At 57.1% G+C, this 18,757-nt stretch overlaps 1 protein-coding gene across 1 annotated transcript; it reads right to left on the bottom strand.

The window, feature by feature from the left end:
- Positions 1-6,270: 6,270 nt before the first annotated feature.
- Positions 6,271-17,653, bottom strand: sf3b4 (splicing factor 3b, subunit 4). Its single transcript, XM_068022749.1, has 6 exons — positions 17,650-17,653; positions 17,417-17,545; positions 13,636-14,178; positions 9,289-9,483; positions 7,708-7,875; positions 6,271-7,301 (listed from the first exon to the last, which is right to left on the bottom strand). Exons 1-6 carry the CDS (start codon positions 17,651-17,653, stop codon positions 7,123-7,125), a joined length of 1,218 nt encoding a protein of 405 aa, XP_067878850.1. The 3' UTR covers positions 6,271-7,122.
- Between the last annotated feature and the right edge of the window lie 1,104 nt (positions 17,654-18,757).

Below are 18,757 nucleotides of genomic sequence, written 5' to 3' on the forward strand. Positions count from 1 at the left end.
ATTACTAAGACACGACCTCCCCTTCACAAAACTATGCTGCCTCTCGCTAACAAGTTCATTTGTTTCCAAATGGGAGTAAATCCTGTCCCGAAGAATCCTCTCTAATAATTTCCCTACCACTGACGTAAGGCTGACCGGCCTATAATTTCCTGGATTATCCTTGCTACCCTTCTTAAACAAAGGAACAACATTGGCTATTCTCCAGTCCTCTGGGACCTCACCTGTAGCCAATGAGGATGCAAAGATTTCTGTCAAGGCCCCAGCAATTTCTTCCCTTGCCTCCTTCTGTATTCTGGGGTAGATCCCATCAGGCCCTGGGGACTTATCTACCTTAATGCTTTGCAAGACACCCAACACCTCCTCCTTTTTGATAATGAGATGACTGAGACTATCTGCACTCCCTTCCCTAGGCTCATCATCCACCAAGTCCTTCTCTTTGGTGAATACTGATGCAAAGTACTTATTTAGTACCTCGCCCATTTCCTCTGGCTCCACACATAGATTCCCTTCTCTGTCCTTGAGTGGGTCAACCCTTTCCCGAGTTACCCTCTTGCTCTTTATATATGTATTAAAAAGCCTTGGGATTTTCCTTAATCCTGTTTGCCGATGACTTTTCATGGCCCCTTTTAGCCCTCCTGACTCCTTGCTTAAGTTCCTTTCTACTGTCCTTATATTCCTCAAGGGATTTGTCTGTTCCTCGCCTTCCAGCCCTTACGAATGCTTCCTTTTTCTTTTTGACTAGGCTCACAATGTCCCGTATTATCCAAGGTTCCCGAAACTTGCCAAACTTATCCTTCTTCCTCACAGGAACATGCCGGTCCTGGATTCTAATCAACTGACGTTTGAAAGACTCCCACATGTCAGATGCTGATTTACCCTCAAACAGCCGCCCCCAATCTAAATTCTTCCTGCCTAATATTGTTATAATTAGCCTTCCCCCAATTTAGCACCTTCACCCGAGGACTACTCTTATCCTTATCCACATTTAACTTAAAACTTATGGAATTATGGTCACTGTTCCCGAACTGCTCCCCTACTGAAAGTTCGACTACCTGGCCAGGCTCATTCCCCAATACCAGGTCCAGTATGGCCCCATCTCTAGTTGGACTATCTACATATTGTTTCAAGAAGCCCTCCTGGATGCTCCTTACAAATTCTGCCCCATCCAAGCCCCTAGCACTAAGTGAGTCCCAGTCAATATAGGGGAAGTTAAAATCACCCACCCACCTGTTACCTTTACAGCTTTCCAAAATCTGTCTACATATCTGCTCCTCTACCTCCTGCTGGCTGTTGGGAGGCCTGTAGAAAACCCCCAACATCGTGACTGCACCCTTCCTATTCCTGAGCTCCACCCATATTGCCTCGCTGCATGACCCCTCTGAGGTGTCCTCCCGCAGTACAGCTGTGATATTCTCCTTAACCAGTAATGCAACTCCCCCACCCCTTTTACATTCCCCTCTATCCCGCCTGAAGCTTCTAAATCCTGGAACATTTAGCTGCCAATCCTGTCCTTCCCTCAACCAAGTCTCTGTAATAGCAACAACATCATAATTCCAAGTACTAATCCAAGCTCTTAGTTCATCTGCCTTACCTGTTATACTTCTCGAATTGAAACAAATGCACTTCAGACCACCAGTCCCGCTGTGCTCAGCAACATCTCCCTGCCTGCTCTTCCTCTTAGTCTTACTGGCCTTATTCACTAGTTCCCCCTCATTTATTTCACTAGCTGTCCTACTGCTCTGGTTCCCACCCCCCTGCCACACTAGTTTAAACCCTCCCGAGTGACGCTAGCAAACCTCGCAGCCAGGAAATTTGTTCCCCTCCAGTTTAGATGCAACCAGTCCTTCTTGTACAGGTCCCATCTGTCCCTGAAGAGATCCTAATGATCGAGATATCTAAAACCCTCCCATCTACACCAGCTGTTCAGCCACGCGTTTAGCTGCACTATCTTCCTATTTCTAGCCTCACTGGCACGTGGCACAGGGAGTAATCCCGAGATTACAACCCTAGAGGTCCTGTCTTTTAACTTTCTACCTAACTCCCTAAACTCCCCCTGCTGGACCTCGTCACTCTTCCTGACTATGTCATTGGTACCGATGTGTACCACAACAAGAGGGAAGGTTCTGCTGGACCAGTTGCTCAGGAATGAGGTGTGGCAGGTGGTTCATGTATCAGTCGGAGAACACTTAGGGGACAGTGACTATTGTGTCATACTGTTTAGGTTGGCTATGGGAAAGGAGAAAGAACAATCTAGAGTAAGAATAATTAACTGGGAGATTGCCAACTTCAATGGGATAAGAACAGATCTGGGACAAATAAACTGGAATCAAAGGTTGGCAGGAAAAACGGTAACTGAACAATGGACTAACTTCAAAGAAGAGATCGTTCAGGCACAATCAAGGTATGTTCCCTCGAAGGGGAAAGGTCGGGCAAACAAATTCAGAGCTCCCTTGATGATGAAAGAGATAGAGATGAAGATGAAGAAAAAGTGTGCTTATGACAGATGTCAGGTGGATAATACAACAGAGAACCAGGCTGAACATAGAAGGTTCAGAGGGGAAGTGAAAAAGCAAATAAGAGAAGCAAAGAGAGAGAATGAGAAGGGACTGGCAGCTAACATGAAAGGGAATTGCGAAATAAAAAGAAGAAATGCTGGAATCACTCAGCAGGTCTGGCAGCATCTGTGGAAAGAGAAGCAGAGTTAACATTTCGGGTCAGTGACCCTTCTTCGGAACTAGCAAATATTAGAAATGTCAAAGGTTATATCAAAGGGAATTGCAAATTCTTCTCTTGGCATATAAATAGTAAAAGGATGACAAAAGGAGGAGTAGGGCCAATTAAGGACCAAAAAGGGGGATTTACGCATGGAGGCAGGGTGAATAGCTGAGGTATTAAATGAATATTTTGCATCTGTCTTGACCAAGGAAGATGCCACACAGGCCACAGTGAAAGAGGAGATAAATAATACAAGAGAAGGATTTAAAATTGATAAGGAGGTGGTATTGGATAGGCTGTCTATACTTAAAGTTGACAAGGCTTTAGGACCGGATGAGATGCAACCAAGGATACTGAGGGAAGTAAGAGTGGAAATTGCAGAGGCACTGGCCATAATTTTCCTGTCTTCCTTAGACTCAGAGGACTGGAGAATTGCAAATGTTACATCCTTGTGCAAAAAGGGTGTAAGGATAAGCCTAGCAACTACAGGCCAGTCAGTTTAACCTCGGTGGTGGGGGAACTTCTAGAAACAATAAATCAGGACAAAATTAGTCACTTGGACAAATGCAGGTTAATTAAGGAAAGCCAGCATGGATTTGTTAAGGGAAAATAGTGTTTAATTAACTTGCAGGAGTTTTTTTGTAGGGGTAACCGAGAGGGTTGATGAGGGCAATGCTGTTGATGTGGTGTACATGGACTTTCAAAAGGCATTTGATACAGTACCACACAACAGACTTGTGTGCAAACTTGTAGCTCATGGAATAAAATGGACAGTAGCAACATGGATACAAAACTGGCTGAGTGACAGGAAACAGTAGTGGTTAATGGATGTTTTTCAGACTGGAGGATGGTTTGTCATGGAGTTTCCCCAAGAGTCGGTGTTAGGGCCCTTGCTGTTCCTGATATATATTAGTGACCTAGACCTTGGTGTACAGGGCACAATTTCAAAACTTGCAGATGAAATGAAACCTGGAAACATTGTGAACTGAGGAGGATAGTGTTAAACTTCAAAAAGGACACAGACAGGTTGGTGGAATGGGTGGACAAGTGGCAGATGAAGTTCAATGTGGAGAAATTAGGTGATTCATTTTGGTAGGAAGAACATAGAAAGACAATATAAAATAAAGGGAACAATTCTAAAGGGGATGCAGGAGCAGAGGGACCTAGGGTGTTTCTGTGCCTAAGTCATTAAACGTGGCAGGACAGGTTGAGAGAGCAGTTAATAAAGCATACAGTATTCTGAGCTTTATTAATAGGGGCATAGAGTGCAAGAGCAAGGAAGTTATGTTGAACTTGTATGAGACACTAGTTCAGCCTCAGCTGGAGTATTGTGTCCAGTTCTGGGCATCACATTGAAGGAAAGATGTGAGGGCATTAGAGAGAGTGCAGAAAAGATTCACGAGAACGGTTCCAGGGATGAGGAATTTCAGTTATGAAGATAGAGTGGAGAAGCTAGGATTGTTTTCCTTGGAGAAGGCTGAGGGGTGATTTGATAGAGGTATTCAAAATCATGAGGGGTCTGGACAGAGTAGATAGAGAGAAACTGTTCCCATTCATAAAGGGATCAAGAATAAGAGGGCACAGATTTAAGGTAATTGGCAAAAGAAGCAATGGCGACATGAGGAAAAACTTTTTCACGCAGCGAGTGTTTGGAAGTGGAATTCACTGCCAGAGAGTGCAGTAGAGGCAGGTTTGATCGAAGCATTCAACAGGGAATTTGAGATTACCTGAAAAGGAAGAATGTACAGAGTTATGGAGAGAAGGCAGGGAATGGCACTAAGTGAATTGTTCATTCAGAGAGCTGATACAGTCGTGATGGTCCAATGGCCTCCACCTGTGCTGGGGCAATTCTGTAATTACTTTTCAAATGTAGAAATATCACCAATAATTTGTAGTTGTTTAAAGTAGTTAACCTACAAATTTAATACAATACTTATATCTCCCCATGACCAGCTGAAACTATTGCTCCAGTTTAAAAAGGACAAAAAAAACCATTAAAACTCACCAACCCGCTCACCTAATTAATGCCTCTGGGCTTCAGCTCTGTGTCTCCGGCTCCCTCTCTTGGAACACTGCTTGTTCTGTAAAAGACCAGAACAGCACCTCCTTCCTCACTGCACTGAATTCCCACACTTGCCAAATTCCCAAGATAAGCCTTCTGTCGCACAGCACTCAGTCGAGCAGACCTTTGGCTGCTTACTTTGTGCATTAGGAAAACCTCCTGTTCTGCACTGTCAGAGTGCCAGTACTGACCCTCCGACAGTGCGGCGCTCCCTTAGTACTGACCCTCCGACAGTGCAACATTCTCTCAGTACCGACCCTCCGACAGTGCAACACTCTCTCAGTACTGACCCTCCGACAGTGCAACACTCCCTCAGTACTGACCCTCCGACAGTGCAACACTCCCTCAGTACTGACCCTCCGACAGTGCGGCGCTCCCTTAGTACTGACCCTCCGACAGTGCAACATTCTCTCAGTACCGACCCTCCGACAGTGCAACACTCTCTCAGTACTGACCCTCCGACAGTGCAACACTCCCTCAGTACTGACCCTCCGACAGTGCAACACTCCCTCAGTACTGACCCTCCGACAGTGCGGCACTCTCTCAGTACTGACCCTCCGACAGTGCGGCGCTCCCTTAGTACTAACCCTCCGACAGTGCAACATTCTCTCAGTACTGACCCTCCGACAGTGCGGCGCTCCCTTAGTACTGACCCTCTGACAGTGCGGCGCTCCCTTAGTACTAACCCTCCGACAGTGCAGCACTCTCTCAGTACTGACCCTCCGACAGTGCAACACTCTCTCAGTACTGACCCTCCGACAGTGCGGCGCTCCCTTAGTACTAACCCTCCGACAGTGCAGCACTCTCTCAGTACTGACCCTCCGACAGTGCAACACTCTCTCAGTACTGACCCTCCGACAGTGCGGCGCTCCCTTAGTACTAACCCTCCGACAGTGCAACATTCTCTCAGTACCGACCCTCCGACAGTGCGGTGCTCCCTTAGTACTGACCCTCCGACAGTGCAACATTCTCTCAGTACCGACCCTCCGACAGTGCGGCACTCCCTCAGTACTGACCCTCCGACAGTGCAACATTCTCTCAGTACTAACCCTCCGACAGTGCAACATTCTCTCAGTACTGACCCTCCGACAGTGCGGCGCTCCCTTAGTACTGACCCTCTGACAGTGCGGCGCTCCCTTAGTACTAACCCTCCGACAGTGCAGCACTCTCTCAGTACTGACCCTCCGACAGTGCAACACTCTCTCAGTACTGACCCTCCGACAGTGCGGCGCTCCCTTAGTACTAACCCTCCGACAGTGCAACATTCTCTCAGTACCGACCCTCCGACAGTGCGGCACTCCCTCAGTACTAACCCTCCGACAGTGCAACATTCTCTCAGTACCGACCCTCCGACAGTGCGGTGCTCCCTTGATACTGCACTGGGAATATCAGCCTAGATCTTGTGCTCAAGTCCCTGTGATTTTGATCCCGAGGTGATTGTGCCATCGCTGAACCCTGGCCAAGTCAATTATTGCAGAATAAAACACAAAAACTATAATCAAAAAAGTTTTATTATAAACTTTTTGTATTTCTTGGAAATAAAATAGAAAGAATCAGAAGTAGCTGTTAGAGGGTAGATTTCTGAATGAATGTTCATAATAGCCAGATACACAGTGACTGCCCCCGCTGTACGATGCAGACTCTGTTCACCACCACCCCCTCCCCCACCAGGCGCAGCACCCCCCCTTCCCCCTCAGTAGGACAGACAGTTTCCGCCAGTGTAACAGTGACTGCTCCTGATGACCAGGCAGTTAAAAAGAGGTTGTGGGTTGGGGAGATGAGACGAGATTTGGAGCAGGAGTAACTGATCCTGACTGGGGTGAGAGACAGACAGACAGACCCGGTGAAGAGAAGACCAAGCATTGACTGCTGAGACAGACCATGATCCTGGGGTGGTGAGCAGCTTCACACTCTCTACTAACAAACAGCAGCCAGGCCTGAGTGTCCGGGCCTCCCCCCGGCCCCTCCCCACTGCCACCCCCGGTGTCCCATTCGCACACCCCCTCCCCTCCCCTCTCCCCCAAACCCGGTGTCCCATTCGCACACCCCCTCCCCTCCCCTCTCCCCCACCCCCGGTGTCCCATTCGCACACTCCCTCGCCGCCTCCCCTCTCGCACCCTCCCACTCTCCCCTCCCCACCCCCAGCAGTCTGGGTTCCACTCTCCCAGTTATCATGAATGGCAGTTTCTTTGTTCACCTCTGAAGATGTGGAATGGGTTAAAACTGCGGCTGTGGCTGTGATCTGGTTACAATAAACAGCCTCTGTTAAAAGCAGCTACAAGATTGTCCTGGGCCCAGAATACCAGGCTCCTAACAAATTCAGCCAGCATGAGCTGACAATGTCTCTACTGGGGCTGCAGGGGGCCTCGCAATGGGCCTCGCGGGGGCATGGGTGGCCGTGCACCTCCACGTGGTGGCATCAGTGGGCCCCGGGCAAAACCAAAGTGAGGCGGACGATGGGGGCCGTTGAAGCCAGGTGGAGGCATCGGAGGGGGCGGTCCACGCATTCCATGTGGAGGGGGACCTAAACCAGAGAGAAAAAGACATTAGTTACAACAGCAAGTCCACAAAACCAGCCGTCAGCCCCTGCCTGAAACAGGCAGCTCCCGGTCTCTGCTCTCTCTGCACACAGAGGCTCCCTCCCTCCCCCACACCCACCACTACACAGAGACACTGGAGTCCCCCCACCCTGATTCCATTCCAGTAACTCTCCTCCGCACTGACATATTCTTAAAGTGCCCTCCAGCTGGGGCCTGACCAGTGATTTATAAAGAGTTTAGCTGAACCTCTTTGTTACTTTACTCTCTTCCCCAGATCCCATATGTTTATATCAACTGCTTTTGCATCGTGTTCTGACACTTGCCCCCACATTTTTGGCCTGTTTCGCCAACAGCCTTCATCGATCAGTTTGGAATCCCACCTCTCCTTACCCATATGATGTCCAAACGGGGGTCCACGAGGAGGCATGACCATGGGCGGGGGGTTGTGATGCTGCATTCCAGGAGGGGGGGGTCGGTGAGGAGCATTCTGTGTGGGTCCACCAGAGAGAGGAGCCATGCTGTGCGGTCCATGATGTGGCACTGGCATTGGGTGCATCCCTAGAGAGAGATGGAGGGAGGGAGGGAGAGAGACAGAGAGAGGGAGAGAGAGACATATCAGCAAAACTCCTCCTCGCCGGATCGCCGCGCTCTCCAAATTCTCAGGAGTCGGCAGAGAACAGATATACTGGTCATCCCGTGGTCAGTGGGGGGGGGTCACACTGACACTGGCCACCCCGCAGTCAGTGGGGGGGGGTCACACTGACACTGGCCATCCCGCAGTCAGTGGGGGGGGGGGGTCACACTAACACTGGCCATCCCGGGGTCAGTGGGGGGGGGGTCACACTGACACTGGCCATCCCGGGGTCAGTGGGGGGGGGGGTCACACTGACACTGGCCATCCCGCGGTCAGTGGGGGGGGGGTCACACTGACACTGGCCATCCCGCGGTCAGTGGGGGGGGTCACACTGACACTGGCCATCCCGGAGTCAGTGGGGGGGGGTCACACTGACACTGGCCATCCCGGAGTCAGTGGGGGGGGGGGTCACACTGACACTGGCCATCCCGGGGTCAGTGGGGGGGGGGGTCACACTGACACTGGCCATCCCGCAGTCAGTGGGGGGGGTCACACTGACACTGGTCATCCCGTGGTCAGTGGGGGGGGGGGTCACACTGACACTGGTCATCCCGTGGTCAGTGGGGGGGGGGGGTCACACTGACACTGGTCATCCCGTGGTCAGTGGGGGGGGTCACACTGACACTGGCCATCCCGCGGTCAGTGGGGGGGGGTCACACTGACACTGGCCATCCCGCGGTCAGTGGGGGGGGTCACACTGACACTGGCCATCCCGCGGTCAGTGGGGGGGGGGGTCACACTGACACTGGCCATCCCGCGGTCAGTGGGGGGGGGGGGGTCACACTGACACTGGCCATCCCGCAGTCAGTGAGGGGGGGGGGGTCACACTGACACTGGTCATCCCGCAGTCAGTGGGGGGGGGGTCACACTGACACTGGCCATCCCGTGGTCAGTGGGGGGGGGGGGGGTCACACTGACACTGGCCAGCGCGGGGTGAGGTCACACTGACACTGGCCATCCCGCGGTCAGTGGGCGGGGTCACACTGACACTGGCCAGCGCGGGGTGAGGGGGGGGGGGTCACACTGACACTGGCCATCCTGCGGTCGGGGGAGGGGGGTCACACTGACGCTGGCCATCCCGCGGTCAGGGGGGGGGGGGGGGGTCACACTGACACTGGCCATCCTGCGGTCGGCAGGTGGGGGGGGTCACACTGACACTGGCCATCCTGCGGTCGGGTGAGGAGTCACACTGACACTGGCCGTCCTGCGGTCGGGGGAGGGGTCACACTGACACTGGCCATCTCGCGGTCGGGGGAGGGGGTCACACTGACGCTGGCCATCCTGCGGTCGGGGGGTGGGTCACACTGACACTGGCCATCATGGAGTCTGAAACTCACCGTGCGGGTGCATGGCTCCTGGTGGGAACGGCGGTCCCACGTGGTGGTGTGGTGTGGTCCCGGGTGGGCCGGATGCTGGTGGTCCAGGAGCAGATGTGCTGGGTGGCATCGGAGGTGGCATCGCTGGAGGCATCCCTGGGGGCATCGCTCCTGGTGGAGGCACTGGAGGAGGGAATGATCCTGGGTGAGGCATACCTGCAAGAGAATGGGCAAGAAATGAGATGAGGGACGGAGGGAGGGAGAGAGGGAGAGAGAGAAAGAGAGAGAGTCTTGTTGAGAGCCAGGAACCACACAAACAAACAAACAGGATCGGGTAACTCAGCACCAAGAGAAAATCTGAGGCCAGGCCATGGTGGGGTGTAGACCAGGCTGCCCGCCAGGCCATGGTGGGGTGTAGACCAGGCTGCCCGCCAGGCCGGGGCGGGGTGTAGGCCAGGCTGGCCCTGGGTTTGGGTTGTTCCAGGCTCAGGCTGGAACATTTGCTATCTGCTGTTAGCGACTGTTCCAAGGTGGAAATACTCTGGTGATTCGCCATGGCGGGAGCTCCACTCCGTGCCCTGTCTCCCCTGGTACTGGAGCAGAAGTTACAACAATGCCCAACCCCTTCTACCAGAGACAGCACAGCAGCCGGCACAGCCAAACACACACCGACGACCCCAAGAGAGAGAGGGAGCAGCAGCCGGCACAGCCAAACACACACCGACTACCCCCAGAGAGAGAGGGAGCAGCAGCCGGCACAGCCAAACACACACCGACTACCCCCAGAAAGCGAGCGAGCAGCCGGCACAGCCAAACACACACCGACTACCCCGAAAGAGAAAGCAGCGACCGGCACAGCCATACACGCACCGGCTACCCCCAGAGAGAGAAAGAGAAAGCAGTGGCCGGCACAGCCAAACACACACCGACTACCCCCAGAGAGGGAGCAGCAGCCGACAAAGCCAAACACACACCAACTACCCCCAGAGAGAGAGGGAGCAGCAGCCGGCACAGCCAAACACACACCGACTACCCCCAGACAGAGAGAAAAAGAGAAAGCAGTGGCCGGCACAGCCAAACACACACCGACTACCCCCAGAGAGAGAGCGAGCAGCGGCCGGCACAGCCAAACACACACCGACTACCCCCAGAAAGAGAGAGAGAGAAAGCAGTGGTCGGCACAGCCAAACACACACGGACTACCCCGAGAGAGAAAGAAGTGGCCAGCACAGCCATACACACACCGACTACCCCGAGAGAGAAAGCAGTGGCCGGCACAGCCAAACACACACCGACTACCCCCCGAGAAAGAGTAAGCAGTGGCCGGCACAGCCAAACACACACCGACTACCCCCCGAGAAAGAGTAAGCAGTGGCCGGCACAGCCCAACACATACCGACTACCCCCAGAGAGAGAGGGAGCAGCAGCCAGCACAGCCATACACACACCGACTACCCCCAGAGAGAGTAAGAGAAAGCAGTGACCGGCACAGCCAAACACACACCGACTACCCCCAGAGAGAGAGACAGCGAGCAAGAGAAAGCAGCAGCCGGCACAGCCAAACACACACCGACTACCCCCAGAGACAGAAAGCAGTGGCCGGCACAGCCATACACACACCGACTACCCCGAGAGAAAGCAGTGGCCGGCACAGCCACACACACACCGACTACCCCCAGAGAGAGAAAGCAGTGGCCGGCACAGCCAAACACACACCGACTACCCGCAGAGAGAGAGAAAGAGAAAGCAGTGGCCGGCACAGCCAAACACACACCGACTACCCCCAGAGAGAGAAAGCAGTGGCCAGCACAGCCACACACACACCGACTACCTCCAGAGAGAAAGCAGTGGCCGGCCCAGCCAAAGACACACCGACTACCCCCAGAGAGAGTAAGCAGTGGCCGGCACAGCCACACACACACCGACTACCTCCAGAGAGAAAGCAGTGGCCGGCCCAGCCAAAGACACACCGACTACCCCCAGAGAGAGTAAGCAGTGGCCGGCACAGCCACACACACACCGACTACCTCCAGAGAGAAAGCAGTGACCGGCACAGCCAAACACACACCGACTACCCCCAGAGAGAGAAAGCAGTGGCCGGCACAGCCAACCACACACCGACTACCCCCAGAGAGAGAAAGCAGTGGCCGGCACAGTCATACACACACCGACTACCCCCAGAGAGAGTAAGAGAAAGCAGTGACCGGCACAGCCAAACACACACCGACTACCCCCAGAGAGAGAGAGAGAGTGTAAGAGAAAGCAGCAGCCGGCACAGCCAAACACACACCGACTACCCCCAGAGAGAGAAAGCAGTGGCCGGCACAACCATACACACACCGACTACCCCGAGAGAAAGCAGTGGCCGGCACAGCCACACACACACCGACTACCCCCAGAGAGACAGAGTAAGAGAAAGCAGTGGCCGGCACAGCCAAACACACACCGACTACCCCCAGAGAGAGAAAGAGAAAGCAGTGGCCGGCACAGCCAAACACACACCGACTACCTCCAGAGAGAGAAAGCAGTGGCCGGCACAGCAATACACACACCGACTACCCCGAGAGAGAGAGAGAGAGAGTAAGAGAAAGCAGTGGCCGGCACAGCCAAACACACACCGACTACCCCCAGAGAGAGAAAGCAGTGGCCGGCACAGCCAAACACACACCGACTACCCCCAGAGAGTGTAAAAGAAAGCAGTGACCGGCACAGCCAAACACACACCGACTACCCCCAGAGAGAGAGAGAGAGAGAGAGAGAGAGCAAGAGAAAGCAGCAGCCGGCACAGCCAAACACACACCGACTACCCCCAGAGAGAGAGAGAGAGAGAGAGCAAGAGAAAGCAGCAGCCGGCACAGCCAAACACACACCGACTACCCCCAGAGACAGAAAGCAGTGGCCAGCACAGCCATACACACACCGACTACCCCGAGAGAAAGCAGCAGCCGGCACAGCCATACACACACCGACTACCCCGAGAGAAAGCAGCAGCCGGCACAGCCAAACACACACCGACTACCCCCAGAGAGAGAAAGCAGTGGCCGGCACAGCCAAACACACACCGACTACCCCCAGAGAGAGAAAGCAGTGGCCGGCACAGCCAAACTCACACCGACTACCCGCAGAGAGAGAGAGAAAGAGAAAGCAGTGGCCGGCACAGCCAAACACACACCGACTACCCCCAGAGAGAGAAAGCAGTGGCCAGCACAGCCACACACACACCGACTACCTCCAGAGAGAAAGCAGTGGCCGGCCCAGCCAAAGACACACCGACTACCCCCAGAGAGAGTAAGCAGTGGCCGGCACAGCCACACACACACCGACTACCTCCAGAGAGAAAGCAGTGACCGGCACAGCCAAACACACACCGACTACCCCCAGACAGAGAATGCAGTGGCCGGCACAGCCATACACACACCGACTACCCCCAGAGAGAGTAAGAGAAAGCAGTGACCGGCACAGCCAAACACACACCGACTACCCCCAGAGAGAGAGAGAGAGAGTAAGAGAAAGCAGCAGCCGGCACAGCCAAACACACACCGACTACCCCCAGAGAGAGAAAGCAGTGGCCGGCACAACCATACACACACCGACTACCCCGAGAGAAAGCAGTGGCCGGCACAGCCACACACACACCGACTACCCCCAGAGAGAGAAAGCAGTGGCCAGCACAGCCAAACACACACCGACTACCCCCAGAGAGAGAAAGAGAAAGCAGTGGCCGGCACAGCCAACCACACACCGACTACCTCCAGAGAGAGAAAGCAGTGGCCGGCACAGCCATACACACACCGACTACCCCCAGAGAGAGTAAGAGAAAGCAGTGACCGGCACAGCCAAACACACACCGACTACCCCCAGAGAGAGAGAGAGAGAGAGAAAGCAGCAGCCGGCACAGCCAAACACACACCGACTACCCCCAGAGAGAGAGAGAGAGAGAAAGCAGCAGCCGGCACAGCCAAACACACACCGACTACCCCCAGAGAGAGAAAGCCGTGGCCGGCACAGCCAAACACACACCGACTACCCCCCAAGAGAGTAAGAGAAAGCAGAGGCCGGCACAGCCAAACACACACCGACTACCTCCAGAGAGAAAGCAGTGACCGGCACAGCCAAACACACACCGACTACCCCGAGAGAAAGCAGTGGCCGGCACAGCCACACACACACCGACTACTTACCTGCTGAGACCTTCAGGTCCAAGTGTTGGGCCAGAACCCCCACCCATCCCCAGAATCTCTCCAAACTGCCCCGGACTTCACACGTTTCATGGCACACCGTTTGACTGTGGGGGGCATCACAGCGAGCCCTGAACCCCAGCTGGCAAGGCTGCTGTGCTCAGCAGGACTCCAGGGATGGGATGCTTACCTGGAGGAGGTAGTCCTGCAGCTAGGCTCGACACGACGCTGTTCTGAGAGGCCTGAGGAGGGGGGGCATCGGCGAATAGCTGGTGGGGCCGGTCCGCCTGTGAGAGGGGGTTTTGGGCGGCCAGCAGGCGCTCAGCGGCAGAGCCGTGGCGCTCGCCTTTGGAATCCTTTTTAAAGGCGTAGGAGACTGTGATGGGCCGATTGCACAGGTACTGCCCATTCATAGCTTCAATTGCAGCATCAGACGCATCAAAACTGGCAAAGTTGATGAAGGCGTAACCCTTGGAGTTGCCCGTATCGGGGTCCCGCATGATCTTGGGTGTTTGCAGGATGACCCCAAAGGCACTGAAAGTATCGTACAGAAGCTTTTCATCAATCTCAGGATCCAGGTTCCCAATGAAGATGTTTGCACCGACATCGAGATTCTTGTTGTGAGCTGAAGCCTTGTTGACCCGGATCGGCTTCCCGTACAGCTTGATCATGTTCATGATCTTTATGGCATAATCAGCATCCTCCTCACTCAGAAACTCCACAAAACCATAGCCTGCAACACAGCATGACAGTGACTATCAGTCAATGGGCGATGGTGGCACCAGCACCAGGAACACTATCGAGATACAACTGGAGGTCTCAAACACACTGCCCAGTGTGGCACCAAAACCACCCCCCCCAGAGCAGGACAGCACTGCCCCACCCCGTGTGGCGCTGGAGACACTGTACCGAGGGAGCGGCGCACCGCCGGAGACACTGTACCGAGGGGGCGCCGCACCGCCGGAGACACTGTACCGAGGGGGCGCCGCACCGCCGGAGACACTGTACCGAGGGGGCGCCGCACCGCCGGAGACACTGTACCGAGGGGGCGCCGCACCGCCGGAGACACTGTACCGAGGGGGCGCCGCACCGCCGGAGACACTGTACCGAGGGGGCGCCGCACCGCCGGAGACACTGTACCGAGGGGGCGCCGCACCGCCGGAGACACTGTACCGAGGGGGCGCCGCACCGCCGGAGACACTGTACCGAGGGGGCTCCGCACCGCCGGAGACACTGCACCGAGGGGGCTCCGCACCGCCGGAGACACTGCACCGAGGGAGCGCCGCACCGTCGGAGACACTGCACCGAGGGAGCGCCGCACTGGAGACACTGCACCGAGGGAGCTCCGCACCGTCTGAGACACTGCACCGAGGGAGCTCCGCACCGTCTGAGACACTGCACCGAGGGAGCTCCGCACCGTCTGAGACACTGCACCGAGGGAGCTCCGCACCGTCTGAGACACTGCACCGAGGGAGCTCCGCACCGTCTGAGACACTGCACCGAGGGAGCTCCGCACCGTCTGAGACACTGCACCGAGGGAGCTCCGCACCGTCTGAGACACTGCACCGAGGGAGCGCCGCACTGGAGACACTGTACCGAGGGAGCTCCGCACCGTCGGAGACACTGTACCGAGGGAGCTCCGCACCGTCTGAGACACTGTACCGAGGGAGCTCCGCACCGTCTGAGACACTGTACCGAGGGAGCTCCGCACCGTCTGAGACACTGTACCGAGGGAGCTCCGCACCGTCTGAGACACTGTACCGAGGGAGCTCCGCACCGTCTGAGACACTGTACCGAGGGAGCTCCGCACCGTCTGAGACACTGTACCGAGGGAGCTCCGCACCGTCTGAGACACTGTACCGAGGGAGCTCCGCACCGTCTGAGACACTGTACCGAGGGAGCTCCGCACCGTCTGAGACACTGTACCGAGGGAGCTCCGCACCGTCTGAGACACTGTACCGAGGGAGCTCCGCACCGTCTGAGACACTGTACCGAGGGAGCGCCGCACCGTCTGAGACACTGTACCGAGGGAGCGCCGCACCGCCGGAGACACTGTACCGAGGGAGCGCCGCACCGCCGGAGACACTGTACCGAGGGAGCGCCGCACTGGAGACACTGTACCGAGGGAGCTCCGCACCGTCTGAGGCACTGTACCGAGGGAGCTCCGCACCGTCTGAGGCACTGTACCGAGGGAGCTCCGCACCGTCTGAGGCACTGTACCGAGGGAGCTCCGCACCGTCTGAGGCACTGTACCGAGGGAGCTCCGCACCGTCTGAGGCACTGTACCGAGGGAGCGCCGCACCGTCTGAGGCACTGTACCGAGGGAGCGCCGCACCGCCGGAGGCACTGTACCGAGGGAGCGCCGCACCGCCGGAGGCACTGTACCGAGGGAGCGCCGCACCGCCGGAGGCACTGTACCGAGGGAGCTCCGCACCGCCGGAGGCACTGTACCGAGGGAGCTCCGCACCGCCGGAGGCACTGTACCGAGGGAGCTCCGCACCGCCGGAGGCACTGTACCGAGGGAGCTCCGCACCGCCGGAGGCACTGTACCGAGGGAGCTCCGCACCGCCGGAGGCACTGTACCGAGGGAGCTCCGCACCGCCGGAGGCACTGTACCGAGGGAGCTCCGCACCGCCGGAGGCACTGTACCGAGGGGGCTCCGCACCGCCGGAGGCACTGTACCGAGGGAGCTCCGCACCGCCGGAGGCACTGTACCGAGGGAGCTCCGCACCGCCGGAGGCACTGTACCGAGGGAGCTCCGCACCGCCGGAGGCACTGTACCGAGGGAGCTCCGCACCGCCGGAGGCACTGTACCGAGGGAGCTCCGCACCGCCGGAGGCACTGTACCGAGGGAGCTCCGCACCGCCGGAGGCACTGTAGCGAGGGAGCTCCGCACCGCCGGAGGCACTGTACCGAGGGAGCTCCGCACCGTCGGAGACACTGTACCGAGGGAGCTCCGCACCGTCGGAGACACTGTACCGAGGGAGCTCCGCACCGTCGGAGACACTGTACCGAGGGAGCTCCGCACCGTCGGAGACACTGTACCGAGGGAGCTCCGCACCGTCGGAGACACTGTACCGAGGGAGCTCCGCACCGTCGGAGACACTGTACCGAGGGAGCTCCGCACCGCCGGAGACACTGTACCGAGGGAGCTCCGCACCGCCGGAGACACTGTACCGAGGGAGCGCCGCACCGTCGGAGACACTGCACCGAGGGAGCTCCGCACCGTCAGAGACACTGCACCGAGTGAGCGCTGCACCGTCAGAGACACTGTACCGAGGGAGCGCCGCACCGTCAGAGACACTGTACCGAGGGAGCGCCGCACCGTCAGAGACACTGTACCGAGGGAGCGCCGCACCGTCAGAGACACTGTACCGAGGGAGCGCCGCACTGTCAGAGACACTGTACCGAGGGAGCGCCGCACTGTCAGAGACACTGTACCGAGGGAGCGCCGCACCGTCAGAGACACTGTACCGAGGGAGCGCCGCACTGTCAGAGACACTGCACTGAGGGAGCTTCGCACCGCCGAGACACTGTACCAAGGGAGCTCCGCACTGTCAGAGACACTTCACCGAGGGAGCTTCGCACCGCCGGAGACACTGTACCGAGGGAGCTTCGCACTGATGGAGTAGCTGCCCTTTCTTAAAAGGGGGCCACGTCAGCAATCTGAGTTCAGACTGTAGTGGTGCAAGTCAGTGTCCAGCCACACCATGTGGAGGGTAATTGGGGAGGGACAATATGTGTCAGCCATGCCAGCGACACCCTTTGCGCAAGGAGAGTGTAAAAAATGAAAACAGTCCGGCTGCAATATTCACCAGTACAATGTTCTCCCGTATCCCTCAACCAACCTCTCACCTGCTCCCCGTGTTCCAGAAGCATCTCAATTTTAATTCTATAGTAACAGGGAAGTTTTTAAAGTGTTGACAGCTACATAAAGATCTTCTTTTTAATCCAATATGGCCAATCTTTACCTTGATGTTGCCCTGTCACTCTGTCCTTAGGCATGTGGGTATTAACCACTGGCCCCGCCTGCAAGAACAGCTCCCATAGCAATGGCTCATTCACCTTTTCATCCAGACCACCCACGTACACTGTGGCATCTAGGAGATGAAACAAAAGAAGAGGCTTATTCAGGTGTTCTTCTCTCTCTCCCAGTGCCCAGGTGTGTCAGAGTGAAAGCTGCTCTTAGTTCCAGCCGTCTTACACATGACACTCCGCAGTCTTCACAACCTAGCATCCTCCACATCATGGGTGCACAGCGACACGACAGAGAGCTGTGAGATTACTGAGACACTGAGGACTGGGTACTGAATAAATAGGTTGTAAGGTCTGCAGGAATGTTAGTGAACTTGGAGGAGTTGGGGGGGGGCGCGGAGCGGGGAGTTGGGGGGGGGGTGTTGGGAGTTGGGGGGCGGGGGGGGTTGGGGAGTTGGGGGGGCGGTTGGGAGTTGGGGGGCGGTTGGGAGTTGGGGGGGCGGGGGGGGGGTTGGGAGTTGGGGGGGCGGGGGGGGGTTGGAGTTGGGGGGGTGGGGGGGGGCGGGGGGGGGGGTTGGGAGTGCGGGTGGGGTTGGGAGGGGCGGGTGGGGTTGGGAGTTGGGGGGCAGGGGGGTTGGGAGTTGGGGGGGCGGGGGGGCTGGGAGTTGGGGGGGCGGGGGGCTGGGAGTTGGGGGGGGGCGGGGGGGTTGGGAGTTGGGGGGGCGGGGGGGGGGTTGGGAGTTGGGGGGGCTGGGATTTGGGGGGGGCGGGGGGGGTCTGTGAGTTGGGGGGCGGGTTTGGAGTTGGGTGGGGCGGGGGGGGTTGGGATTTGGGGGGGCGGGGGGGGTTGGGATTTGGGGGGGGCGGGGGGGTTGGATTTGGGGGGGGGCGGGGGGGGTGGGATTTGGGGGGGGCGGGGGGGTTGGGGATTTGGGGGGGGCGGGGGGGTTGGGATTTGGGGGGGGCGGGGGGGGTTGGGATTTGGGGGGGGCGGGGGGGTTGGGATTTGGGGGGGCGGGGGGGGTTGGGATTTGGGGGGGGCGGGGGGGGTTGGGATTTGGGGGGGGCGGGGGGGGTTGGGATTTGGGGGGGGCGGGGGGGGTTGGGATTTGGGGGGGGCGGGGGGGGTTGGGATTTGGGGGGGGCGGGGGGGGGGTTGGGATTTGGGGGGGGCGGGGGGGGGGTTGGGATTTGGGGGGGCGGGGGGGGTTGGGATTTGGGGGGGGCGGGGGGGGTTGGGATTTGGGGGGGGCGGGGGGGGTTGGATTTGGGGGGGGCGGGGGGGGTTGGGATTTGGGGGGGCGGGGGGGGGGTTGGGATTTGGGGGGGCGGGGGTG

The sequence above is a fragment of the Heterodontus francisci genome, chromosome 46 (assembly GCF_036365525.1).
Source record: "Heterodontus francisci isolate sHetFra1 chromosome 46, sHetFra1.hap1, whole genome shotgun sequence".
In the NCBI taxonomy this organism is placed as follows: domain Eukaryota; kingdom Metazoa; phylum Chordata; class Chondrichthyes; order Heterodontiformes; family Heterodontidae; genus Heterodontus; species Heterodontus francisci.